This window comes from Drosophila tropicalis, unplaced genomic scaffold, assembly GCF_018151085.1.
Source record: "Drosophila tropicalis isolate 14030-0801.00 unplaced genomic scaffold, ASM1815108v1 contig_593, whole genome shotgun sequence".
Lineage (NCBI taxonomy): Eukaryota > Metazoa > Arthropoda > Insecta > Diptera > Drosophilidae > Drosophila > Drosophila tropicalis.
The window spans coordinates 11,188,727-11,215,973 of NW_027173070.1; the positions used below are offsets into that span (position 1 = coordinate 11,188,727).

At 35.9% G+C, this 27,247-nt stretch overlaps 2 protein-coding genes across 2 annotated transcripts; both read right to left on the minus strand.

Annotated features, from left to right (window-relative positions):
• Positions 1-4,518: 4,518 nt before the first annotated feature.
• LOC137576866 (uncharacterized) lies at positions 4,519-7,021 on the minus strand. The gene is made up of 3 exons (XM_068290199.1): positions 6,833-7,021; positions 6,343-6,771; positions 4,519-6,197 (listed from the first exon to the last, which is right to left on the minus strand). The coding sequence occupies exons 1-3, from the start codon at positions 6,921-6,923 to the stop codon at positions 4,810-4,812; spliced, it is 1,908 nt and encodes a 635-aa protein (XP_068146300.1). The 5' UTR covers positions 6,924-7,021; the 3' UTR covers positions 4,519-4,809.
• A 1,768-nt stretch (positions 7,022-8,789) lies between these two features.
• LOC137577628 (uncharacterized) lies at positions 8,790-9,521 on the minus strand. Its single transcript, XM_068291148.1, has 2 exons — positions 9,084-9,521; positions 8,790-9,024 (listed from the first exon to the last, which is right to left on the minus strand). The coding sequence occupies exons 1-2, from the start codon at positions 9,424-9,426 to the stop codon at positions 8,867-8,869; spliced, it is 501 nt and encodes a 166-aa protein (XP_068147249.1). The 5' UTR covers positions 9,427-9,521; the 3' UTR covers positions 8,790-8,866.
• Positions 9,522-27,247: the final 17,726 nt, after the last annotated feature.

Genomic DNA, 27,247 nt, shown 5'->3' on the forward strand with positions numbered 1-27,247 from the left:
TCGCACACGCAGCACGGTGAATGCAACACTCGCCTTTTCACCCCTCTTCCCTTCTTTTTTTGCTTCTGCCTTTCTTGCAATTTGCACACACCACGACCCTGTGACCCACATCTACTACAAGAACGGCAGCAGCAACAAACAAAAGAAAACACAACAGAATGAAGGAATAACCAAAGATGTAGCCAACTTTCATAGACTAATACAGAGAGACTTTAGTATACTTTGCTTTGGCTGGCTGACTGGCTTGTACCCTCATGCTGTGAAGCAGCAGCTAAAGGCTCAGCAATGACGACGAAGACGACGACGACGACGATGTTGGTGGCAATGTCAGTGCTTGCAGCCCTCCTGCCCCCTCGCTGATGGAATCGTTGTGGCTCATTTGTTTTGCCGACGCTGAAAAGTATGCTAGGAAAAATGAAATGCACACAATGTCAGAGCAAAAAGAGCACCGACCAAATCTATACCCTTACTTAATCAAGGAGAAAGTTAATTACAGTTATATTAATATATATATAATACCTTGTTATCTAATTTCCAGCCTTGACAGTAATGATTACCCAAAAATCTTACTAAACCAAATTAGTAGACATATTTAAAAGGCATCCTAGAGCCTTGAAGAAATAACGAAAGGCCATTTTTTTCTATCTACGTTACGAATTACTAAAAACATTTCATATTAAAAGTCATTTTCTACTTCTTAGAAATTAAAATACCAACCAAACCATTAAACCTTTATTTGAGAGTATTGTTTGACATCTATCACAGAACGGACTCATGACAAAGGCAACAAAAAGAGTAACACTCGGCCCTATCCCCGCTCCTACTTCTACATTGAACCATACGTCCACCCACCTTGCCATTCTCATTCTTATTTTGGCTTTACTTTGAACTACATGAAAAGATGTGGCATAGAGAAAGAGAGCGGTAGAGAGAGGGAGAGAGAGAGAGAGTCAGCAGTGGCAGTGTCTTTCTTTTCCAGTCATTCCTTTTCTTTTGCCACACTGTAATAATAACTCATGTTAACCGAAAACCGTGAGCTGTCTTCTTGGTTGCTTCTTTGGGGTTTTTCTTTTCATACAGTTGGAGTTGTGTTTTTCCCCCTCCCTCTTTCCCTTACCCCCACTTGTTTCTTTCGACAACAAAAAACTTTTCGCGCACAATCAGTTGCATTTCAACATGATGCTGCTGCATTGTTGGCTTTTGCTTATAATTTACTTTTACTTGTGCGCTTTGGCTTTGTCTGTTGTTGTGCTCCAATGTTGTGCGGCGTGTATGTATGTGTGTGTGTGTGCGTGGCGTGTAAAATATTTGCACAGCCAAACAAATGACGATGACAATGGCGCAAGCATTAACCATAATAATTTCTCTTAAAGTTTTTCAGCATGAAAAACTAACCAAAAGTCATCCCTATGTAGGGAATGTCTACAAATATGTGTGTGTGCACATACATATGTATGTGTGTATAAATCTGCTGTCTGCCATTGTTAATCAGCCAAGTTGAATTGCATTCCACAACATAAATAAAGTAATTTTCATTTATTTTTAAGCAAAAAAAAAAGTTCTACTTTTGTTCCCGTCTTGTCTTATGTCAATCAAAAAATCATAAAGCCTTAAATGTAAAAACAAAATTTTAAAAAATTTTCTAGATTTCGATCTTTTATTAATTTCGATTTCGATTAATTTATCCGGCTATTCAGGCCTTTCCTAAATTATTCTTTCAGAATTGAATTTTTAATCTTTTTTTATCAAATGCTATATCTCGGAATCATTAATTTAAGAAAATATTTAAGTATTTTTACAAAGGGATTTAAGATACCATTGCTCTTCCTACTTACACAAGACTGAAATGAAAATAACTTTAAAATATATTACTCATACGCACTGTCATCCCAATGCTCTCCTTATATACATATGTAAACCTACAATATTGTCTCACGAAATTTCATCTGATGCCAAACAAGCATGCATCAATTATGAAATTCTTCATCGATTAAAACAGTGAATATATCATTCTAGTTTAAGATCATTTTCATGTAATAATTAAACTTTTAAAGAGAATTTCTTATAACCTTCTACTTCGATCTATTGTAAAATGGTAAACTTCTTTCATAAATTTTCGTTGGATTTTATAAGATTCTATATTATGAGAAATTTTTTTCTAAGTCTACTTTAATAGGATAGGAAACGACATGCATTGTAAATACCCAGAAAACCAAAGTCCATAAATCAATACGTAACAGACATAATGCCAAAATCATCAGGTAAATTTAAGCCCATTCAGAATTTTGTTAAAGCGATAGAAAGTTATGCTCATCGTTCCCATATTTCCTGACATCTGAAGGTAAATATATATATCTTTGTATTCGTATACTATATATAATCCCATCCCATCTATGTTTTGCGGCAAAGAGCAGCCAAGTCAAGTTTCTTATCACATTCCGATCGCTTCATCAACCAAGAGCGTTTGCGTTGCAATCTAGTTCCCTTGTATTTTGTTTGAGTATATTCATTTGGTTTCATTTGATTTTGATTTTGAATTTGTCCATTTGATTGCAATTGTTGTTGCTTGGTATTTGTTTTCCATTGATACGCAGACGTCGGCCTTCCGTTGGTTTGACATAATTCCAAATTGTTTGTACCGTAGACATACGGATGCTTCCAACAATTTGCCCTATGACTGGACCAGCGCATTATGGGTGGAATTGATCGCATTAGCGAGCTACCAGGAAAATGTCGCAAAGGCATAACAAAAAGAATAACACGCACAAATTTTAAATAGAAGTGTTTTAGTCGAAGTGTAGTAGTTTGAAAAGAGAAATAACTAGATATAGAGAAAGAGAAAGATAAGTAAGAGAATGAAATGAAAAATCTAGGCACAATGATTGGAGGAAATTTAAGCTAAAAGTTAAATGAAAGAAAAAGGAAGGAAACCAGAGAAATACAGAGAAAGGAAGGGCTGACTTGAAGTCATCAAAAAATGTTCATCTATATGCTGACTTGGCAACTCAATTAAGTTTTGTAAAACCAACACACACACACACAGACACGGGTAAAAGAGATTTTTCATTCAATTCAGAAAATTGAGACCCAAATCGACCCATTTTTATGACCTCGCGCCGAATGAAATGAAATTGCTTACAAGCCAGAAATGTTAACCAAGTCATAAATATGTGGTAAAGTTTTTCTAACTGCAATGTGAGCGTTTTGCAAGTTTTCCAACAAACCTCAAGACCCCCCAATTCTCTCTCTGCCCCACCCAAAAATAAAAGAAGAAAAACCATTTCTCCCCCAACCTTTGCCAAGCCTGCACCTCCTCTCTTTGCTTGACTAAAATAATTGATAACAGATTATGTTTTACAATCTAGGCAACGAGATATTATACGAAATTTTAATGGCCACACGTAGAGAGTCAGACCCCCTCCTCAGGAGTGAGCAGGGAGGAGAAAGAGAACAAGAGCATGAGATATATGTATGTATACTCATGGATATACGGTAAAAGAGAGAGAGAGAGAGATAGAGAGAAGGGAATCAGGAGGGGGACTTCGAGAGTAACAGAACACGATTACAGATTCCCGCAAAACGTTTGGAAAACTTAATTATTTCGTTTTGACCTTTTTGTGTGCAGCAGCAGCAGCACACACACACGACTTCGGCTTCTGGAATAGGAAGGCAAGTTGGCCAAAGGTTAGACGGGAGGGGGCCATGGTCTATAGCGTAGAGATGGACAGTTAAAAAGTTATTTATTTTATGGTCAAAAGTTACTTTCGGCTGTTTTATGATAGCAGCAGAGCAAAAGGCGCATGGCTCACAGTTGGTGGTCGTCCTAGTGCTGCCAATTTCGGCCTTTTTCCGGCCATACAATTAAGGAATTTAGCTTTAATGATTTCAACTTCAAATTTAAAATATCTTTTAACCTTGTGATAATTAAACTTAATAAAGAATATTCTGTGAACAACAGCAAACTTAGTAAAACGATTCAATACTAAGTTTTGGTTAAAATAATCTCCATATTTCACGACCAACCTAAATCGTTAGTAGTATAATTATATATAGCTAGATATAGCTATGGAGAGACACTCCAACGACAAGATTCGTCTAAAAGCAGTATTAGATTAAAAACCAACGACAAACACATAATTATATGTGGACCGATAAAAAATTATTAATATATACCCATCTAAAATATTGTTTTCAGTGAACTCAATTCTAAAGATAAATCCTTGATATATAAGGATTGAGATAGAAAGTTTCATACATAAGAATTGATAAACATGGATCTTTCAATAGTTATCTATGAAGAAAGAATCAAGGACAACAACTGGTAAGAAAGAGACTAGAGACAAATAACGACGATGAGTAGATTTCTCTCTCTCAAATAGTAGAACCTATTAAATTCAGTTCCTAAGGACTAGTATGAAATATAATAGCCAATATTCTCCACTATAACTCTAAAACTATTAATTAATAACCAAACAATTTAATTTTTATTGTACACAAACCAATTAAATTCAGTTTTTTTTTTTTTGCTTTCAACACTATTAGGAAATGATACGTATATTTAAGTTAACAATTTGTCAAAACATATTTCGTATTCCCTCTTAACATTTTATTGTAAATATAGTTTTAGCCATTCTCTCGTCATCATTTTTAAATGCCAACATTTTTAGTGATGGGTGGAAAGAGGGATACGAGGTATGAGACTAAATTTACTGGAGCATGGAGCATAAATCACAAAAGGAAACTATGTAAACGTGGCTCGTGTGTGTGTGTGTGTGTATCCGATCTTTGTGAAATTTTAATTGTGTGACCTCATGGCTCAGCAGGAGCTGAGTCTGGAGCAGCTTCGGGAGCATTTTCAGACCCTATATCTAGAGCGGCAGCAGATATAGGAGGACTTACAAGAATATTTTGGGAAGGTTGAACCGACACTTGTAGGGGCGGAACAGTTGGCTCCTTCGGCACACTTTTAGGAGTGCCAGCCTGAGCTGGTGACGGTGCCTTCTCTGGCAATTGATTGGGCTCGACAAGTTTAACAAGACTCTTCCTTGTAACAATTGCCTGATCCGAGTTATTAAGGCTATTGAGACGGCCAAAAACGCTAAAGGCACTAGCCCGCTGAAGTACGTCCTCCGACTTAATGACCTCTCTTTCGGCATTTTCTTCAGCCGCTAGAACGCTATCCAAAAAGAATTGTTTCTCGTCGAGTTTTTTGCGATACATGCCAGTCGGATGATCAGGATCGAATGTTATATCTGGACGTATATCACTATCCGTGACCAAAACTCTGGCCCCAGGAATGGGTAAAAATTTGAATAGACGCTTTCGTAACTTTGGCAAATATGTGACCTTCTGATGTTCTGGTACATGGGATAATTTGCTAACAATTTTCGAACGACGCAATTGAATGGGATTATCGACTAGTCGTCTTTCAGGTGGCAAACTCTCCTTAATAGCCTCAATCTGGGCGGTCGTCAGCTGTAATGGACGATCGCCATCCTTCCAACGCTCTTGTCCACTATTGAAGGCAATTTTCTTATTGTTTCGCAATTGTTTGCGTGCCACACGCTTGGCCACACAATTATACACGATTTTCGGTTCATATGTTGGCAGAGGATAATCCCTTAAAGAAATCGGATGATGCGTGGGATTATTTAACATATTTAAATATTTGCCATCGGCAAAAAGATTTAAATGCTTCTCAGGCTGCTTTTTTGCGGCATCTAATTTCGGTTTGGGTGGCGGCAAATCATGTTTACCCATCCGGAAAATATGCTCATGTCCCGCCCCAGGAACATGTCGCCAATCTGGCTCACAAAAAGTCTTCGGATTGATACGCTTAAAGGGTAAACGACGAAATTTCAAACGTTTCTGTGCATCAATTTGTAGCTGGAGCCCCGGCATATTAATCTTGCCCGATGGACAAGGACAAACATTGGCATAACGTGTCTCATAACGTCCGGGTCCAGGTTCAAATGATATATGCCGTTGGATCATAGTGCTTGGCTTGGTAGGCACACAAGAGTTGCGCAGAAAAAGATGAGGATTAGGTCTCTGACTTTTCATAACGGGTGACACATTAGCCCATAGTTCATGTCGCGAGGTATGAGTATCACAGGGTCCGGGATGGGTAGGATCACGCCAGCAACCATTCACACTGGATACCATGTTCCGGGATGTGGGACGTCGTTCACGGGCATCTGTTAACCGAAACGTTTAAGAAGCATTTTAAAATCTGTACACATGAATCGTTATATTAATCGAAACCCTAAATAAGCATCCAAGCTGGTCACATTCACTAAGTAATCGTTAATAACCTTTACGATACGACTAATGACCACTTACTTGAAAGAAATACACCTTTATGCCTATTCTCACTGCGATTAACTTTCTCCAAATCCGATGGCAGCTCATAGAAAGTATATTGAGGAGGTTTCGTAGTAACACGTGAACGTTGTATATGTTGCTTGGGGAATATGGTTCCCTTGGAACCCATTCTACTCTGATAGGGTATTGGTGGTATGCCATAACGATTCGGTGCCATCTGCCAATCTCTGGTGGTGGTCAAATCACGATTTTGACGTAGAATACGCTTCTCTGGGTTTAATTTGCAAAAGGATTTGCCGTGGCCTGTAACATGACGATAACGATCCAAAGTTGCAGCGCTTGGACCCAAACCACGATTCTCATTCTGACAATCCTTATTATAATGCTTGCCAGCCAAGTGAAATTGTTTTTTCACGCGATCCAAACTATCGACACGTATACGATTGCCTGGAAAGAGAAAATATATTGAAACTCAGAGGAAAGGAGTCAGTTTGGTTTATATTCTTACGTGAGACCATAAAGAGGGGCAGACTCATGGGTGTCGAAACAAAATTCTGCCGATCCTCATGATGAAATTTTTGTGACATCCTCTCAGCCATATTTCTTAAATTTTAGAACAAAAATGTAAGCAAATATATCTTAGAGAAGAAGCTTTAAAATCAAAGAAGTGAAATGTTGTAAAGACATTTCAAATTTGAGAAAAATATTTGAAAAAATTCTTGAATGACAAAATATTCAAAGCGAGATTTTGTACAGAAAGATTATTGTAATTACATTAGATATTAATTAGGTTGGCACAAATTTTTAAATCATCTCATTAAATTTCAAGGCTAAAATTAAATTTTTATATTGATATTAAGAAAATTAAATGCCCTTTCAATTTTCCAATTCATTTGACACAAAAAAAACTTTTAACTGATGAATTAATGGTGTTTCCTTTTGTTTTAAAATTACACTAATTGATTGATAAAATTAAATAAATATTTTAAATACTTGTTGATAATTCAATTTAAATATAATTAACTTTTGTTTTCCCTTTTGTTTTGTTCACCCACACAGAAGTCACATCACATTGGCAAATGCAATAAATAATTTGCCCCTATCCTCATCCAATACGTGTATATACATATATTAGTATATGGGTATATATATTTGTGTATACACCTATATATATATATTGGATAATCATTTTCCGATTCCCGTTGCCGAATGCTGATTACCATTTGGCCACATAATTAGCGTAACCAAGCGAACTGATTAACTTGCATTCAACGATTTTCAATTGAATTTTGCAGTTCGTTGATTTGTGCCAAATAAAAAAGAATACGACAGGGGGGAAAACGTTCGTATGTATGAATGGTTATATACATATGTATATGTATGTATTAAAATTGAAGAAAACACACGATTGCAATCAGCAAGAGGGGGGAAACTTCAGCGGAGACAAGAGGGAGAGCAAGTGGATACAGAGAAATGATGAATATGAAATGTGCCATTAATTAATTCAATTAAATGCTGCAATACAGGCAATCAGCCAAAAATATATTCATTCAAATGATACACTGACCACAAAATACCCTACATGAAATAAGTCGTATCAGTAGGGTTATTCACAAACTTCAATTTGCCTTTCTTAAAGATATTATTGCTTGATTTCTAGAAGATATTATTTCTTCCTTATGTTTCATTCTTATAGCTGCTTAAATTTCGCTTGACCTACTGTCCAGATTCTTTACTTTTCTCACATTTTGTATTGTTTTACATTACAGGAAAAAGTAGGTACTACAAGAAAACAACTTAATGTACTTGTTTTTAGTTAGTTAAATATCTAATTTTATTAGTAAATATTGTAATTTCCAATAGTAATTTTTAATATATTGTTTATCAGTTTTGCTTTAGTTATTATTCTTTTCCTCTATGTATTTGCGTTACTTGATGCGTTTTCTTGGCTTACTTACAAATTTGTCTTTTTCAAAAGGAATTATATGAATAGTAAAAACAAGTTTTAAATTACCCTTAATATAAAGTTAAATTTGAGAAGAGAAAATTATCAAATACATTGAAAATCAAGTCCAACAGTTTTTAAACTTTATCTTTGTGTAAGATTAAACTAAATTGTTAACTTTAACAATATAACTGATTAACAAGTCCCAGAAATCAGTAGTATTTAAACTTAAGCCAGAATGTAATGGAAAAAAGCTTAAAACCAATTTGATAAGTCCATGATATGCTGAACCAGTAAATTGGTTTAAATATGTTTCGAGACTTGAAGGGAAAGAGACAAAATATACAATAAAATTAGTTTTTTTAAATAGCAGATATCTTAAAAATCAAGTATCATCCATTTCATAGCTGTTTAATACTGGCTATAATACTTATCTTCTATCACTTTTGTTTATGTTTAAGTTAATAGGGTTTGTATATGTGTGTGTGTAGGTAGTTGGTGTGCAATAAAAGACTAACCCTTTTGTAAACAAAAAGTCAATTAGTAAACCAATAGGCAGATATTTCAGGAATACAAAGTAAATATGGTTAAAGTTTTCTATTTTTTATACGTGATGACTTTTGATTGGGTGCCACCCTTACCACCTTTGCCACCTTTGCCTTTACCCTTATCCTTATTATTTTTGGCTTTCTTGGCCTCCAGTTTGGCCTTCTTGGCGGCCTTCATGTCACGTTTGCGTTTCTTACGCAATTCAACTGCAAGAGAGAAGATATATTCAATTGAAACCATCAAGTCTTTTAATTGCAATTCTTACCCTTAATGTGTCTCGCTTGAGCCAAATTCACTGGCAGCGGTGCACACTTGAAGCCAGAGGGCTCTGCCTGAGCTAAACGTATGAAACGATGTCCTGTGGCATATAGCATACCCAGACAGGCTTGCGGACGTATACGGTTCTTTGGCCAATTGGTAAAATATAAGTCCTTGCGCTTTACATCCGCCATTTTGGAGCCCTCAATGTCACGCCAGTACATCATCACTCGACTGCTGTACCTATCATAGAGTTTCCAATTGTGACTCTTTGGATACTTCTGATAGCTATTCATGCAGCTTGGCTTATCCACATAGAACCAAACATCTTCATCGGGATAGAACTTCATTTTGGGCTATACAAGAATTTCGATTTCGACCAAAAGAAAATGGGAAAGAAAAATTTAGAAAAAATAAAATATTAATTCGAATGTTTTCGTTTGAACTTACGAATTACGAATAAGTTGACTTTTAGACAGACATCGAAAAGGGATCCAAATCATGTCTATTTCTTTTTCTTCTCTCTCATTAGCTTAACTCAAAATCCTTTTTGAATCCGGCTACCAACAAATTGAACTCAGCATAATATATATTTTATAAATGATATTAAAATTTGACTTAAATGTATTTTAAATGAAAATCGAAATGATGCTAAGAATGTAAAATGGACGAAATGAAATATATAGATAGCCCTAAAAGTAGACAATAAAATGTCTGTGTGCCGTTTGTGTGTTTATTATACAATCATAACATTTATTATTATCTGCAGCAATTAGGCATACTTAAGTTGTTTTTAACAGCGTAAATTGTAAAATTTTGCGTCAAGTACTTTTACTTATTTTCTTTCAATTCGTTTTCTCTCTTTCTTTCTCTGTGTCAGTCTTTCCCTTTTTTGATTATGGGAAACGATGCAAGTGACACCGATGCTCATCATGGTGTAAAACTGTAACTGAGCTACAGTAAAAACTAAGCATGACTAAAAAGTTAAGCTCATTAGAAGGCCAGGACAAAGGTGATGCCGAAAAAGTGTCAATTAAGTTTAATTATTTTAGGCAGAACCAGCAAACGGAAAAAGGGAAAAGTGGGGACGGGGTAAAGACAGAGAGACTTGAGCTCATGGAAAATCTAATACGATGATGAGAGTTGGGCAGGGGAGAGGTAGGTTTGGTATGGTGTTCGCTAAGCAAAGTCAATTATCCCAGCTGCTTTGATGCAAGTAATTGGCATAATGAAATTTTGTCTTCGACAAGCGACAAGGACAACCGCAAAAGAATAGAAACCACCAATGGCAGGCAGGCAGTAGCAGGAGCTGAAACTGAAGCTGATGCAGTAACCATAACCGTATTAGCATATCAAGAGGACGACCAAGAGAGACAAGTATGTATATGGAGGATACACGCTCTAAGCGAGAAATTTTTTTCCCATCCTCTTTGTTTTTTATTTTTCTCTTTCTTTTTGCGTATTGAGTAAATATTTAAGCAGTCCAACAGCTGTCGCATAATATTAATAGCATACGCCAGGGCGCAACTTTCAACTTCGACCAAAAAAAAAGTAAATGGTAAGGGAAAAAAGAGAGTTCTTTTCTTGTACTTTTGCCCACTTTTGTTGCAAATATGTTGCGACCGAAAAAGCCACAAAACGTTTAAATATTTTATAAGCCAAAAGGCACTTGGCAAAAGGCAAAAACCAAAACCAGAAAACTGAAGACCAAGAGTTGCAACTCGAAAATGGTTAAGGAAGTCACGGGCAGGCTGGAGGAGTAGACAAACGGGAGTAGTGAGGGAGAATACAGCTAACTGCTGCAGTTACCAAATCGTCAACAACTAAGAAAGACACACACAGACATACACACACACAACAACAACAACAACAAACTGCGAGTCCATTGGGCATAGTGTTGAATTGCAAAGGGTATTTGAGAGGGTAGTTCGATGAGGCATTAAGTTGAGGATATAAGATTAGAAATAAAGATGTTAAATTTATTCCCCAATCTAGCTTATCATTACATCTAGAATGTAGCTTTTGGTGCCTATTCATGGTGTTCTTCGTGGTTTAAACTTTAAAGGATAGTGAGCACATTCCGGAGAAACACAGGATGAGCTGCCTAACACCTGCTATGTCGATCAATGGAACCAGCCATAGTCCTTTCAAAGGCGTTTTTCTCGAATCTACATTTATTGAACTGGTCTAAATGATGTTTTGAAATATTTCGATCGTCTTTATGACATGGTTAGCTGGTGAATGGCTGTTAGCTGAACTACGATATTTCAAAAAGAAATAACGCCCTTTCGACTTTAAAGGGTATCTTGTTAGTCGTTTTCGTATTAATTTAACTTCAATCATTGCTCCAGCTGTTTCTTTATTTTATTTTTGTGTTTTTGCCTTGTTGCCCAGCTCGTTTGGCATTCCCCTAATGCCATGAATTTTCGTTGGTTACATTCAGCCATTGTCTTTGGTGGCAACCGAAAACTCCCCCCTCCGAACCCCACAAAACCTTCTCTGCCATCTCTTCCTTCTGTTTGGCTTTGTGGTTTGTTGCATTGTTTCGCTTGCATATGAACGACAGCGTTCAACGCTTTTTATCGTTGCCATCGCTGTTGCCCCACCTCCCCCTAAGCATCCCCTCAATCCCACGCTGGCCCTTTCTACTGTTGCTACTTATTATCATGCACATGCCATCTATTTTGTGTGTGGTATTTTTCTTTCTTCTCGTTCTTGTATGCTTTCTTTTTGAAGCGCGAAATTTCCATGGGGGATTTCCACTCTTTGGCTAAAGTTTTTCTTTAATTTTTCACATAAGGAAAAATTTAAATTTCACTTTCAATAACTGTAAAGATATATAGATGTCCATATGTATATTTAAATTGCATATGATTTCCATCAAGATAAGTTGATTTTAATTCAGTTTTTGTTCGCCATTTTTTATATGGAAATGTAAAAATTTCGCCTCAGCATACTTAATTATAGAAGAATGGGGAAAGGGGAATCGGTGGGGCGGGGCGATGGTTGCTTGATGGTTTTTACATATTTATCGATGCGCATTAAAAGGCTTTTAAAATTTATTGATATTACCGACTCTATTAAATTATGCCACGCCCATAATATCACCACCTTAAGCCCCACCCACACCTCGTTGCTGAGTGAGTGACGTGGCAATGGCAGCAAATTTTCCATGTCCTGCGATGACTGGCAGCAAAATTGGCAATGCCAAAAGCAGCAGCAGCACCAACAACATCAGCAGCAAGAGGAGATGATGGAGGAAAAGCAGCAGCAGCTCCCCTGATGATGACGAAAACAGCGACAACTTTTTCTCCTCCCTATCCCAGGAGAGTAGAGGTTGATTGTGGGAGGAGTTAAGAGACGGGGAGGGGGAAGTTGGGCTGTAGGCGACAAACTCAATTTGTGTGAAAAATACTTTTAGTTGCTGTGCATATTTTTAAAATGTAATACAGCAGCAACCAAACAGCAGCAGCAACAACAACTACAAATAATAATAATAATAAAGAAAATCTGTAGGCAGATTATGATCGATTGAAGACTCAACGGATACCCTACAGAAAATGGGAAATCTACATATTACTTTCCACTTAAAATCTTTCAAAAGCTATTTTCACTTCAAATACTTTAAAAAAGACTTCAAGCTCTTTTATCTGCTGCATGGAAAACTTTAGCTAAGAAAATATTGAGTGCAAGGTTCACAACAGATTGATCACACCTCAAAAAAAAAACCATTCATAATGGCTGTAAAACTTCAGACTCAGAAATAAACAGGAGGTTTCCCTCTAAGTGAAGCAATCTGGTTTTCGATATTCTGTTTTTGAAATCTTTTATCCTGACCTTCCTTATGTTATCATCAAAAACTAAGCAGTTTTGTTTGCTTTAGATATGTATAAACTTTTCCTATAATAAAGGACTTTAAATTCAACTTTGCCTCGACTACATTTTGTAATTATAAAACTAATAATAATAAATACTTTTTGCATTGTTTTTTGATATCCTAGAAAGTTGATCAAATCTGAGAGATTTGATTAATACTTGTTCGCGTTTTCGATTCGAATCTTAATTATTCGTTTTCAAATCGTTGCCACTTTAGTAAGCAGAATGAAAAGTTATATTCAATTTTCTCATTAAACTCACAAATAATTGTTTTAATCTCTAATATGTTAAGAGCAATATGAACCATTAGTAAGTAAATTTAAACATTTCATTAATTTACACGAATTATTTTAATGAAGCAATCAATTAAGTGATTAATATGCAATTGAAGAAGTAAAAACAAAATTGTTAAATTAAGATCAGATCTAAGTTCCATATTAAACTTTTTTAAATTTTAAGACCAAAAACCTGAGAAGGGGCTTTAAGTAAGTGAATATGTAGGTATATAAATTCCGTATGATTAGTGTCTACAAGAATTCGATTATTATGTGAATAGTATAAGCAAATATTTGGATGTTTACAACAACAACTTGATTTCTTCGTTCGTCTTAAATAAGCTAGTCATTCATTTTCCTTCTGTCAAGTCCTCTTTTTCATTTGTTTTTTGTTCCCAGCCGAGTGGTAAACCTATTACCTCCTCAATTAGTTGCTTCGAGGAGGGCCTGGCCAAAATTCCCGACTATACATTGAAACATTTTCCTAAGGACATCACAAAATGATGGAGCGATCTCAAAAAAACAAGTATCCAATTGTCGATATCAAGTGCCTTCTTTGAATCGAACTCCAGGAATAAATCTGTTGCACTAATAAACTCTTTTCATACACAATGAGAGGGTGTAAAATATTTAAAAATGCTTAATATTGTGCTGCGTGCATATATCCTATGTAAAATAAGGGGTAAATTAATGCATAAAGACAGCCTCAGCAAGCGTGCATTGAAAGCAGTCTATTATGCACACATTAACACACACACATTATCACATACTAAACATGGCTTCTTTGCCCTTTGGCATACGGGGCGTATGATTGATAAATTTGCTTTTTGAAAGCTTCCACAAATTATAAAGCACATTTTGCGGCTAAAAAAGAATCAATCCCAAAAAAATAAATAAAAATAACAAAATTCTTTAATATTCTTGCTCACAGTGTGCTAATTCTTTGGTAATATTGAACAAATGATTGATGATTGAGTTGAACCTTGAAATTGATGGGTCGAAAGTGCAATTTGCAGTTGAGAAAGAAGACTCAAAAGGAGAATGGCCTTGTTTGGGTTTGGGTATAAAGTCCACCTCTAGTTATTGCTAGGGTATTGAGGTTAATGGAATCTTGTCTATCATCTACAAAAGAGCTATATTAGTTTGTTGAGCTCATGATGTAGAGATTGTTGCAATTTAACCCTTAACAGAACTCAATGTCGAACTTGAGTGATATTGTTCCCCCGATTTAATTTGACTTTTCACTTAAAACAATCTAAAAAATCTATATGGATCTAATAGTATATCCAAATAGGCATTTTTTCTATTCCTATTGCATTGAATGAGTTTTTTTCATGCATATAACGAAATTTTAAAATGTCCCGTGGCTAAAAGAAAGGCTGGAAGCCAAACATACTAAATGTTTAGCAAAATTTTCATAATTTATAAGTCCAACTTGGTTTAAAAAGTTTTAAAATCAAATTCTATGTATTTGTGATTAGCAGTGCATTTAAGGAAACGCTCAAAAGTTTTATTTGCACGTAAAATTTTTCATTTTATATCGCAAAAAAGAAAAACAAATTTAATTGCTCTTTAAAAAAATACTTTTTTTCTTGTTTCTCTTTTGATTATTCATATTTTATCTTGTGTAGGTTTATATTTATAGGCACCTACAACTCACATATTATATTTGATGTCTTGTTGTTTTTGCGAACAACATTTTATTTTTAGAATATGAATTTCTTTATATGGCCAACAAAGTTAACGATTCATCTTACACACACACACACACGCGCGCGCATGAAATACAAAAAGATGGAAAGATGAGAAAGAGAACGAACGAAAATCATCTTTCCGCACAAAACATAATTTCATTATGACAAGCAGATGACTGTGTGGCTCATCTTTCTGCTCCTCCATCTCCAGTTGTCTGCCCGCGGCAGTAATTGTCAACACGGCACAAACTGCCTCCACCCACCGACTTTCATGGCCCACACTTTTGGCCCAAGGGCCACACACAGTCAGATAACGTTTTCTTTACTTTCTTAATCTTTGTACATAATTTTTTGTGAGCTCATGTTAACTGAGAGAGAGAGAGATAGAAAAGTCTCACTGCCTCTTTGTCGGCCTGCCTTTTGGTTGTTTTACTGTTTGTGTCATTTCTCTCTCTCTGTATGTGTTGTTATTTTTTTTCGTGACCTTAAGGCACATTTACACACATGTCTGTGTGTGTGAGCTCCAGGTGTGTGTGTGTGTGAGAGTTTTTCTTTACATTTGTGGCAGTTGACCCCACAAACAAAGTCAACCTCAAAATCATTTTCTCAGGGCTTTCAATTACCAACTTAGCGCTGATTACTTATTCGTTTCAACCCAACGCAGCCCAACGCCATGAAGTGAATCCCACAGGCATATTAGTCAAAAGGAGTTTGCTTCTAGCCATCTTTCTCAATAGACACTTTCACTTCTTCGCCTCGTCGTCTTTACGTCCGTCGTCCTGCTTAGCCTTTTGCACACTTAATCTCGCCTCTTTGGTATGCACGGACTGTATTCAAATGAATTCTGATTGAATTCATTGAAGCTCATCAGTAAGAAGCGATTTTTTTTGATCTAAGAGTCCTGTCGGTATCCTGATGCCCTCTCTGCCGCACTCTCTTTCGGTGTTTCTCATCCTAAGGCACATCCTTCAGACATTTATTTTCAGTAATGGAAAAAATGTGTTCTGCAATTTCGCTCATTTTTATACATAAATTTGCCAAGCAGCGGAATGTGAAAAACGTAAAAGAAAAAACGTAAAGATAAAGAGACAGCGAGCGAAAGAGAGAAAAAAAGAAAGTAAAGTAAATAAAGGATAATGCAGCAAGGATATAAATTACATAAAGCAGCATGAGATGACTAACTGTGGCAGGCCAGCTCCGCCAGCATCTCCAGCTCCAGCTCCTCTTTTAGATCCTTTTGCTGGACGCCAAGGACGAGGTGAACGTGGCCAGCATTAGCTTTCAGCAAACAAGCCAAAAAAAAAAAAAAAATATATATATATATGTATATATATATCGCGGCATATTAGAAAATGGCCCCGCACAGGAAACGGAAGTGGAAGTATTTTTTTAATGATTGGTAAATTTTTTGACAGCTCTCTCTCTCTCCTTCTCCCTTCGGTACGTACTTGTTCTTCCTTTCAATATATTCATTCCTCTTTTGTTATTGATGGCAAGGCAAATTGAATTTAGGAAAATTTATTTTCTTTGTTTGCCTTGGCAAAAGCATTGCGCCTTGGCAATGGAGTCCTTTTTCCTTTGGGTAATATTCAAAGCGACTTGCCACTCATTTTCTTTGTTTTTTCCTCGAAAATTATTAACGGCAACCAATTTTGACATTTATCATTACCAATTTCGTTGCGAATATTGGCAAGAATTTTAAGCAAGTGATACAATGTTGCATCATTAAGATTCCTAAACTTTTCTATTTTTTGGTTAAAGGATCAAACTTTGATAAGCTTAGAAGAAAACCAAGTCTTCAAATTCTTTGAAAAAAATTATGCAATCATTTAAAGCGTTAAAATGATTGCGATCAAATTCCCAGGTGGCTTCACACAATGCAAAATGTGTGAAATTTTTCTCCTAAAGATATGCAACAAAAATGTTTAAAATTATTTTAGAAGCACAATTTATAGCACTTAATTATACGGCAGTTCTGAAATTTGCCGATTAACATATGTATATTGCATTGAAATTTTTTTAATGTTATGTATTTTTGGAGAACAAATTACGGTCATGTTAGTTAGCTAGAGCAAACTTTGAAAAACTTCTGCCCCAGCATTATGTTTAAGTTTATTAATTTAAACTCGTATGCCCTAAAATACTTTTTAATTCAACATTGTTAACAGACCAATATCCCAGCTTAGCTTATTTTCATAGCATACAAATGGGAGCAACAAAATTATAAACAAGCATTAGCCAAAAGAAGTCCAACTTAAATTACCTTCTGTTTAACTAATTAATACTATTCTATCAATTAATTAAGAACTTAACATTTTATGCTAAATATTTCAATGGCTTAGCCCGCGAAAGTATGCAACACAAATCGTTTTGATCTGCTGTCGCTTGGTGTCTTCAGTTGCTGTTGCTGCTGCTGTCGTTTTCCTAACTTTCCTAAGTTAATTAGCTCAAAATATGATAAAAATTAATATCAATTATCAAGGCGCTGGCTGTCAAGGACTCTCCAAGGATGATGATGATGATGACAACGACAAGAGAGAATAGAAGACGCACGAATAAGGACACAGATCAAGTGGAAGTGCAAGTTCCTGTGACTGTCATCAATGACGAAGTCCTTAATTATAATGCATATATATAGATTTTCTTTTTTTTTTTTTTGCTGCTTGTCGAAGTGAAACTTGGATAGTGGAGAAAAGAAAACAAGGAGTTCATTAGCAGACTCTCTCTCTCTCTCTCCCTCTCTATCGTTTACTTGTTCACTGTCTCTTTCTCGGTTGGGCAAGGGCGACATCTTGCCAAGCAGCAGAAAGGAAACTAATAATTAACACTTTTTACTGCCAAGAGTCGATAATTGAATTACAGAGTGCAGTCAATGGCAGTTCAAACTCCCCTGCCACACCCCCCTCACACTGATAGTCTGACAGGGGTGGAGTCTTTCTCCTTCTTTAATTCTCTTCTTCTCAATATTTTTTCTGCCAAGCTGCCAGAAAAATATTCGCAAATGCAATCGCTTTCAAGGCAACAGACGCAGAGAGGACCCAGAGAGAGAGCAGCTAACGAAAGCAGAAGGCGAAAATTCAAATGCAATAGCAACAACAACAAAAACTGACGAGCAACCAAAATGAATTTTTAGCAAAAGCAAAAAAAAATACGAAAACATACAGAAAATGCTAAGGAAAAGGCAAGAAAAATGAGAAATGCAAGCAAAAAGAGAAAGAAGCAGAAGAAGAAGGCGGCGATGGCTTCTTGGATCCTTGCATAAAAACGTTTAATTAAAATTCAAGAGGTTTTGTTTTCAAGCTGAAAGTTTACCCCCCTCTGTCCTCTGCCCTGTCGACACCCACAGTGGGTCTCTGGATTTAACTGTCTTGAGTTATAGTTTGCTTGTAGATGGAAGGAGGAGAGGTCGCCAGAGGGGGGTAGCACCTAAAACGAGGGTCAGCTATGCAAATTGGCGTCTGTTTCGGATCGGCGTTAATTACTTTGAAGTAAAGGCAAATCCTTGGGGGATACAACAACAACAACAACAACAATAACAGCAAACCAGAATAGCAACAACAATGGCAGCAATTGCATTGATGGATTTGAAATTTGATTAAAGTTTTTTTTGTGCAACGCGCAACTGTAAAAAGTTTCACCAGCTAGATTTAGGTTTTTGTAGCAAAAATTTAGTCAACATTTCTTTGGGTTAGGTAGAAGGATATTTTTGGAAAATCTCTAGCCATTTAGATAGAGGCGAAATTTAATCGCTTCACTTAAGAACGAAAACTCAAAATAGTCTTATTATAAAATATTTGGTTTTCCATATAGTCCCCCAAAAGGATATTCTTGGTTGAAGAATTGCAATTTAATATACTTTTGAGGTAAATTTTGATCTAGTTTGTGTGGCTTCTCTCATGTTGAAGCCACCGCGGTATAGCCTGGCATAGCCTCTACTAAACGGGGCCCTCCTTTTGTCTACATAAATGAACTCAAAGTTATAAATCGCCATCAAAGTCAAAATTCCAATTTTTACCCTCAGTTAGTCGGAAGGAGAAGAATCTCATTATATGTATAATCCTTTTTTTCACATATGATTACGGGGAACGGAAAAATCATTTACCATATTTTTCCATGCCAAATATCTTAATCTAATACCAAATGCAATACAATATTTTGTTTTTGGTCTAAAGCTGGGCTGCAATACATGAACTTAGCATACTTTTTTGGGCATGCCAGGAAGAGAAGGAAAAGTAGCATCAGATGATTGAGTCCTCTAGGCCTGCCATGGCGAAAGATTTCACGGCTAAACCTTTGCTGTCGACCCAGAACGGCAAACAACAATGCGATTCATTGGCGGCAGTAGGAAAATTTCAGGCCAGAGCAGGGAATTGGTGGAAGCTCTGTGGCTGGAATTGAATGCAGTCGAAAAATTTTTTTTTGGTCCCTGGCATCGAGGTTTTGAGATCGAAGGAGAAGGAGGTCATTTGGGCATCAGATTGCAGTAGCGACTACCGCGTGCTGCATAATTTATGGCGCCCAATGCCGAGGCATTCCTCACCCCTTAGCCCACGACTCTCTTCTCTCTCTTCCCTTTGCACTCTCTTTGACTCTTGTTGGAAAATTTTTTGTTTGGTTTTCGCTTCCGATTTCGTATTTTGCCTTTGACACTGGCTAAAGGGGTTATGTGCTCCTCCGCCTCATTATTTGCCACTCTTCACATTGGTTCTACTTCTTCGGCTTTCTCCTGTCTGTTCGTCTGTCTGCATGTGGAACTTTTTGCAGTTTTTCCGTGACTGGGATTTTGCGTTTTCCCGTATTCCGTTTTTCAAATGTCTGCGCCATGTGCATGTTAAATGTTACCCCTCCCTCCCAGAAAGTGGTCGTGGAGGGAGGAGGCCAAGATAACCTGCGCTAATGAAGTGTGACTCTTGGCCAAAAAATCGGCGCCCTTTTTATGCGTTTTGAATTTTAATTAGTAGTGGAGAAGTAACGTAAAAATCAAAAATATAGAATATTAAACCCTTAAACAGAGTTTAAAAAAATTATATTAATAACAATTATTTGTATTATTATTCGAAATGGTCTTTGGATTTGATTTAGGCGTGTTAAGTCAAAAATGAAAGTCAACAAATTGATTCCAGTCAAAAATGCGATGTCTCTTGAATCATGAAACCAAAATTCAAAATATCTTTTTAATTTATCTTCAGAAGAAAATTAAAATTTGTATTTCAAACAATAAAAGGATTGTCAATTGGTTTGGATAAAGGTCCAAAAAGACTTTTGAAAATCACAAGGATTTTCATATTTGAAAAGATTGTAAGAAATAAAGTTTTGAGTTTGTTTTGAATGCGGCCATAAAATTGATTTCAAGCATTTTCTTTTTTTTTTCTTCGGATAACTGTGAAACTTGTGTAGGCCATGTAAATGAAAGCAAAACATGAATTTTCAACTAGAAGCTTCACTTTTCTATTTGGCCCACTTGAGAGATGATATTCCCACGTTCAATTTCAACCACTTTAGTTACCCATTCTCCTTTTGGTCTTGCTTTTGGAATCCTTGACTGCATTTTTGCTTACAAGAGGAGAATCATTTACCTGATATCCGATTGTGATTCTGATTACCCTCTCAATGTCTGTCTATGGCTCTTTGTGTGTGTGTGTGTGTGTGTGTGTGTGTAAGTATATCCGTGTGTATGTTGTTTCCGTTTTGCTTCGTTTGATTTCGATTCTAATTGTTTTCCCTCCTCCCAAATCTCTATCTCTTCTGCACTCCCTTTTGGGCCCACCAATTGCTGTTGTCTGTGCAAATTACCTCTGAGCTGAGGGGCTGTTGTTAGACCAGAGAAAACAACAACAACAACAGCAACAACTTGGCCAACCCCAAATGGGCAAATAATTATTTGCCACTCCTCTTCAACCCCTCCCCCACAACATGGAGCTTGCCTGGAGGCAAAAATTAAGCAAATATCACGTCGTTCACATTCGAACTTTTTTGGACAAAAATCAGCCAATGGAGTGAATCAGAGGATGAGACCATGAGAATAGAATGGGAATCAAAGTTGGAAATGGATACAATGCCAGCCATGAAACTTAATCCAGGAGTAACCAAAATTCTTCAACAAAGTGCGTGTGAAAATACTCTGGTTCTGTCTGTGTAGCCACCCAAAAAAGTTTTCCTAGGATTGAGTTGAAGGAATAAGGATGAGTGTAGAGAGTGTGAGTCCCTTTTCCCCATTTGTATTTCTGATTTTGTTTTTTGAGGGAGTTTAATTACGAAAAGTGCTTGAATTCCGAAAAGAGATTGAGTTTTAATATTCATACAAAATGAATGCTATAATGAGTCTTTTCACTCCCAGACAGGAAGAATTTGTTTTGATAGACAGACAGTCAATTTTAGATAGATTTTGAAAACTGTTTAGACTGCATACATAAAGGAGGTCAAGCTTAGACCCAAAGAGCATATTAAACTCTTCTAACGCATTTTGACGAGCTTATTACGAATCTGATAAAGGGTTTTACCTTTAGCTTGACATATCTCTAGATCTAAGGCAAATCCGCCCACAATGCCAACTTTACTTCGATTATTTTTTTTAAAAGCAATCACAACTTTAATTTAAAAATCGAAACCATTGCAAAACGTCGTCTATATATAACTTCAAGTTTGAATCTATAGTAGTTTGAGATAGTAAACAAAGATTAAAATCAAAAACTGTTTTACTAATGCACTGCAAAAGGTGTTAGGTGAAGGAATTTTGGGAGTTGTGAGACACTAGTTGCATTTCGAAACTCAAAAAAAAAAAAATATTAGACATTTTCGTTTATACATAACTAATAAGTTTTTTAGATAAATATTTCAAATAATGTGAAGATAACTTTACTGTCTTACAACACCCAAACTTTTGCTATTTGGCCTTTTAATACTGACATTAGGAGTGGCGGATTCAGGGCTTTAAACTGAGGTAACTTTACTCCCTAAAGTATGCAAACAGTACAGGAATTCGCTTGTTAAGACAAATAAACTGTTTGGGTTGTGCTGTGGGTTAAATACTTAAGTTGTTAACAGAAAATTTTTACTTTACACTACAAATGACAAGTTAAAAATTTGTTGAAAGCAAAGAATACTTTTCCAGCTTATTGCAAACTTACCTTTTCCTCTCCAATATGCCACGTATAACATTATTGATGCCTCATGTCGTTTGACATATAAATATTGATCTACTGAGGATTTGATGCTATTGGAATGCTCTTATCTAAAGTGAGTGGAGTTTGCCTCCTGGCATAGTCAGATAAGCTTAGAGACTTCACGATAGTTTAGTAATTTACATCTGTTATATTTCATGTCATTAGTTGACTCTTACCTACTCATTACGTGCACTCAGTCTGTCTCTCTCTCTGTGTCTTCCTCGTCACTCTTCAAAAGCATTTCAGCCTCAATTTGAAGTCATCAAAGTTGATACTAGAGGGGATTGTTGCTGGTGGTGGTTAGTGTTGGTGGTGTCATTATCACCATCGGCTGTGTCCTAGAACAATTAAGTTCTAAATAACAACAGAGTGAAGAGGATTTTAAGGCACCAAGAAACGCCCTCTACGCCTAAACTCGTTCATGTCATATTGTTCCCCGCTCGCTTCACCCCTTTTTCTAACACAAAGAAAAACTTGAGGAAAAAGTCACGTCTAATTACACACACATCTTGAAGCTGCTTTTTGACCTGGTTGAGACATGCTTTTTAATGGAAGGAGGGAGCTGTTTGGGGGGAGTGATGTTGGTTTGGTCCTCGCTAAATTGGTTTTAAAAGCCACAGTAAGAACATTATGAGAGTGGGGCCCATAAGCGTGAGAACGTGAGCAATTATTATGTTTAAATGGAAGACTAATCCCTAAGCCATTTAAGAAACGGGACCAAGGACCGCCCCACCCACACACACCCACCCACACACACACACAACATTAATGAAAATAAAGAGAATAATTCAATTTTTCTTGAAAACCAAAATTCAATGGAAGCGAAGACAGAAATAACAGGGAAGTACAGTCACCGCAAGGCAAAAAAAAAAAAAAAAATAGTTGAAATTCACCAATCACGCACAAAGAATTACACACAGAGTAAGAGATGGAGAGAGATAAAAGGGGAGATGAGTATGTGAGAGAAGGAGGGGCAATGGTTTTTGGCCCCAGTCTTCTGAATTAACAATTCCTTTCAATTAAGTGCGCAACCGACAAAAAGAAAAGGAAACACACACAAACCGACAGGAGGAGGAGGACGAGAAAAAAATTGATAGGGTCGGCCAGCGATATTTTCGTTTCAATAAAAATCAGCAATAGCAGAGCAAATGAAAAGCGTTGCAACATACCCCCACAACCAACAGATTGGATAACTCCAACAGGGACGAGTTGTAGGGAGCAAGGTTGGTTAGGGTTGCCATCCGAAATCAGCAGGAACTGTAACAAGTTTCGTGTTTCCCCCTTTTTTACAGTTCTTCGTTACAGTCAATCAGTTTTGCATGAGCGATTTCTTTACTCGTTTGCGCCAAACTCTACAATTTACTTACTTTCAACTCCCCCATTCCCTCTATACCCTCTCTCTGTTTGTGCCACTAAAAGGGGAGAAGATGGTAGGGAACCTGGTATAACGTTACCTAAAAGGTTTACATCATTTTGTAGAGTTCTTTTCCCTTTTTAGCGACAAAAAACTAGTTTGTTCTTTAGAAAAAATTGTTCTGCCAAAGCCTCAAAGTTTATCTAACAAATTATTGCCAGTGATACAAGTAAAACAAATTCAAGTAACACATGAAACAAATTTCGTTTTGGAAAAATTTCACCTAACAAAAAATAAACACATACATTTATACATCAAAGAATGTTTTTTAGAAATCACTTAAAGGGGGATATTTACTCTCTGTGCCTTAGGTTTTTCTTTCTATATTTAGATCCATAATAAATTTAAAGATAAAGTTAAGAAAAAATCGTTGGGTGAAGGAAATAAACAAAAGAGTTAGCACACACTCCCCTAATTAATAAACTACTAAAACTAGTTGCGAATTATTAAGGCTTGATATTCCGTGTTGGATTTTCAGCTTAGCATAAATTTCACATAATATTTTACATATTTATTAAAGACCAATTCGAAGCACCCCAATTGAATACTGTTCTCTTTGTCACCTTCTTTGATGGCTTTTTCGGGAGCGGGGCACAATTCCCTGTACCGACTCCGAGTTCTAAGCTCATTAACGTGACTCCCACCAGCCGTTTTCTATCGCAATTAGAAATGATTTTGCTATAATCGAATTATCAATAACCTTCGAATATCTTTCCAGCACCCCCACATTTTCCCTTTACTGCTGCCACTATGGACAATCTATTCCGTTAGCTAATTTGTGCAACGGAAATCACACCTAAGAAACTCACACACACACACATACACACCAAAGAACACGTACTGTGACGACCTTCCCCACTATCCACAGGATTACGTGTTCGTGGAGGGGGAAGGAACGGCTGCGTGTCACCTTCAGACACATTGAAGCCCCCCTTCCCCTTCCACCGTCCCACACTCCACCCCTTTACGATTCGTGCAAATTGAAAATATGCCATATAATTATACATTTTTATGGAAATTTTTCAATTTATATGCCGTCAAATGGAAAATGCTGCATGGATAGATTTCATTTTTTTTCTTCGCGCTGCCATTATCGACATATTATTCATCTGAAATGCAAAGTAATTTTTTTTTTATATACAAGTAGTACCGTTAATAACACTTCACAACTAATAACGGCAGTTACATAAGTGATTTAGTACTTAAAGGGTTTCAATTTCCAATGTCACTTTTGAAATCCAGTGGGTCGATTGAATTGGTTTCTATTGGAAATCTCATGTATTTTACGTCCTATCAATGTCAAATTGCCTATATCACTTGATATCTGTATTTTACTCGCTCTGACATTTTTTTAACAATTCACTCGATTTGAATTTATTGTTATTGTTCGAAAAATATAGAATAATATTGAAGTTATAATTATGATTATTATTTAAAGTTGAAAGAAAATAATTCTTTCAACAAATTACAAATCATCCATTTATAACGGAAATTTATTTTCAAAGGAGCATAGTGGCGCCGTTCGACCAACAAAGTTACTAAACTATAATAGGGGGTGAACTGTAAAAATACAGGGTCGATTACTCTTAACAGAACTCTGTTACGTTAGTTAACAGGAATTTTTACAGACTATGTTAAATGTAGCGGCAAATTTTTAAAATTTAAATAAGTAAAGTAAATTTTTCCGATCGCCATAAATTTTTTTATAAGAAATTATTACAAATAGAATAGAGAAGCATAATAATTCAGAGTCTATTCATAACATTAAGTAGAACACAAGGTTGTTAAGTTTTACTAATTTTGTATTTTATTTTCCATTTTTATTAGTGTAAATGTGCGGGGAGGATAATTGAAGCGTTTACAAAAATGTCTTTAATGAAACCCCCTTTTCTACTTTTCTCCTGTCTTCGTTTCTCACCGATTACACAATAGATATATATATATATATATATATAAACACTTTAGATCTTGTTTATGTAACGTACAAAGCCTTCACGTAGCCGATGGGCAGCAAAAATTATTGTATCTAATTAGAATGTGCCCCATGGTTCGGCGGCAAAAAAATTTCTGTAACTAAATATCTATAACCACGACACCACAAAGGCTTACCAACCATTGCATTCGGCAACTATACGTTATTGTGTGAGGCCTATCTTGGTGTTAACACGATTCATCTGCGGGACTCTTAATGCGGCTAGCAAGACAATCGGCTGGGGTGGTTCTTTGATGAATGTGTTTCACCCACTCACACGTCAGCAACTTTAAATAAAGTCCCTGTGCTAAAACTCAAAATAGGATAGAGAGAAAAGAATAGAAGAAAATAGTCCTAGTGTTGGCTGTATAGGTGTATTTACAGCCGCGCTCTCTACCCACCCTACCATGATTTTCCTTTCAGCGCTAGGGGAAAATCCCAGAACAAACATCCTTATTCACATTAGATTGCCCAAAAAGAAAGTTCAGAAAATTACCTCATTATAAAAATCATTATTATTCACTTAAATTAATGTATTCTCACAATCATTCATTTCTTAGAATCTAATATTTCATTCTGTAGTATTCTAAGAACAAAGTTAACTCACATTAAAAAAAACCAAAACCCTTCCATAATATATGCCTATATAAGAAAATTTACAATTTCATAAATGATCAACAAATTAATTTGTAATTACTAAAATAATATATATAGCTCGAACTTTAACGCATATCGATTTATATTCAACGATAATTAAATCAATATCCAAAAAAAAAATATTCTAAATACTCGGCATAATTTCATGAACATTAACTTCTCTTTTTTTTTTTTTTTTTTTTTTTTAAACTTCGACCCACTGTGCAAAAGCAAAACGCAACGCTTACATATGCAGAGTATAAAAATTAACCGTTCAATTTTTTTAACTCTTCACATACAAAATGTTTTAATAAAACAATTATGCATATTTATTCACTCTTGCCTTTTTCTCTTTTGATACTTTTCACTTTTCAGTACATTCTCTTTTTTTCTTTTCTTTACGCATGATTTTATTTGAAACACATTAGAAGCATATAAAATATATAGAGGGGCAAACGGAGTGGAGATAAGCAACGACAATTGTTTTCGCTTTTGTCTTTGCATTGAATACTCTTGCTTAACGTCTCCGACTTCGCTTTATAATTTGGTAACAAAAAAATGTAGTAGAAAAAACTCACCCTTGTAGCGTCCGACGAAGGCCTTCGAGGAATTGCTGTAGAGGCTATAGATTTAATTTAATTTTTTTTTTTTTTTGTATTAATTATGTTCACATTTTTCGTTTCGTTACCAAGTAATGCAATTGCTCATGCTTGCTTTTTTTTAAATTTTTTTTTTCTTTTATATTTTCACTTTCTCTGTTATAGATTTTTTTTTTGACCTTTCAATTTTGCATTAGATTTCATTTTCTCATTTTTTTGTTTTTGCTCATTTTTTTTCCATTTTTAGTGTATGTTACCTCGCGACTAAAAAAAAAATTTGGTTTTGCACAATGGCTCGAAATGTTGCTTTGCGTTTCCTTCTTTGTATGCTTTTTTTTTTTTTCACTTGCTTAACTCCCTTTTGCTTTTTTTTTTCTTATTACAAATTTATTACTTGTACACTAACTAGCTTTCGATTATAGTATATTACCTAGGTTTAAACAAAAGAAGAAGTTACAAATTTTCGTTTTCACTACGGCTTTCTGGCTTTACTCTTTTTTTTCTTGATTTTCACTCTGGCTAGACTTTTTCACTATTTTAAC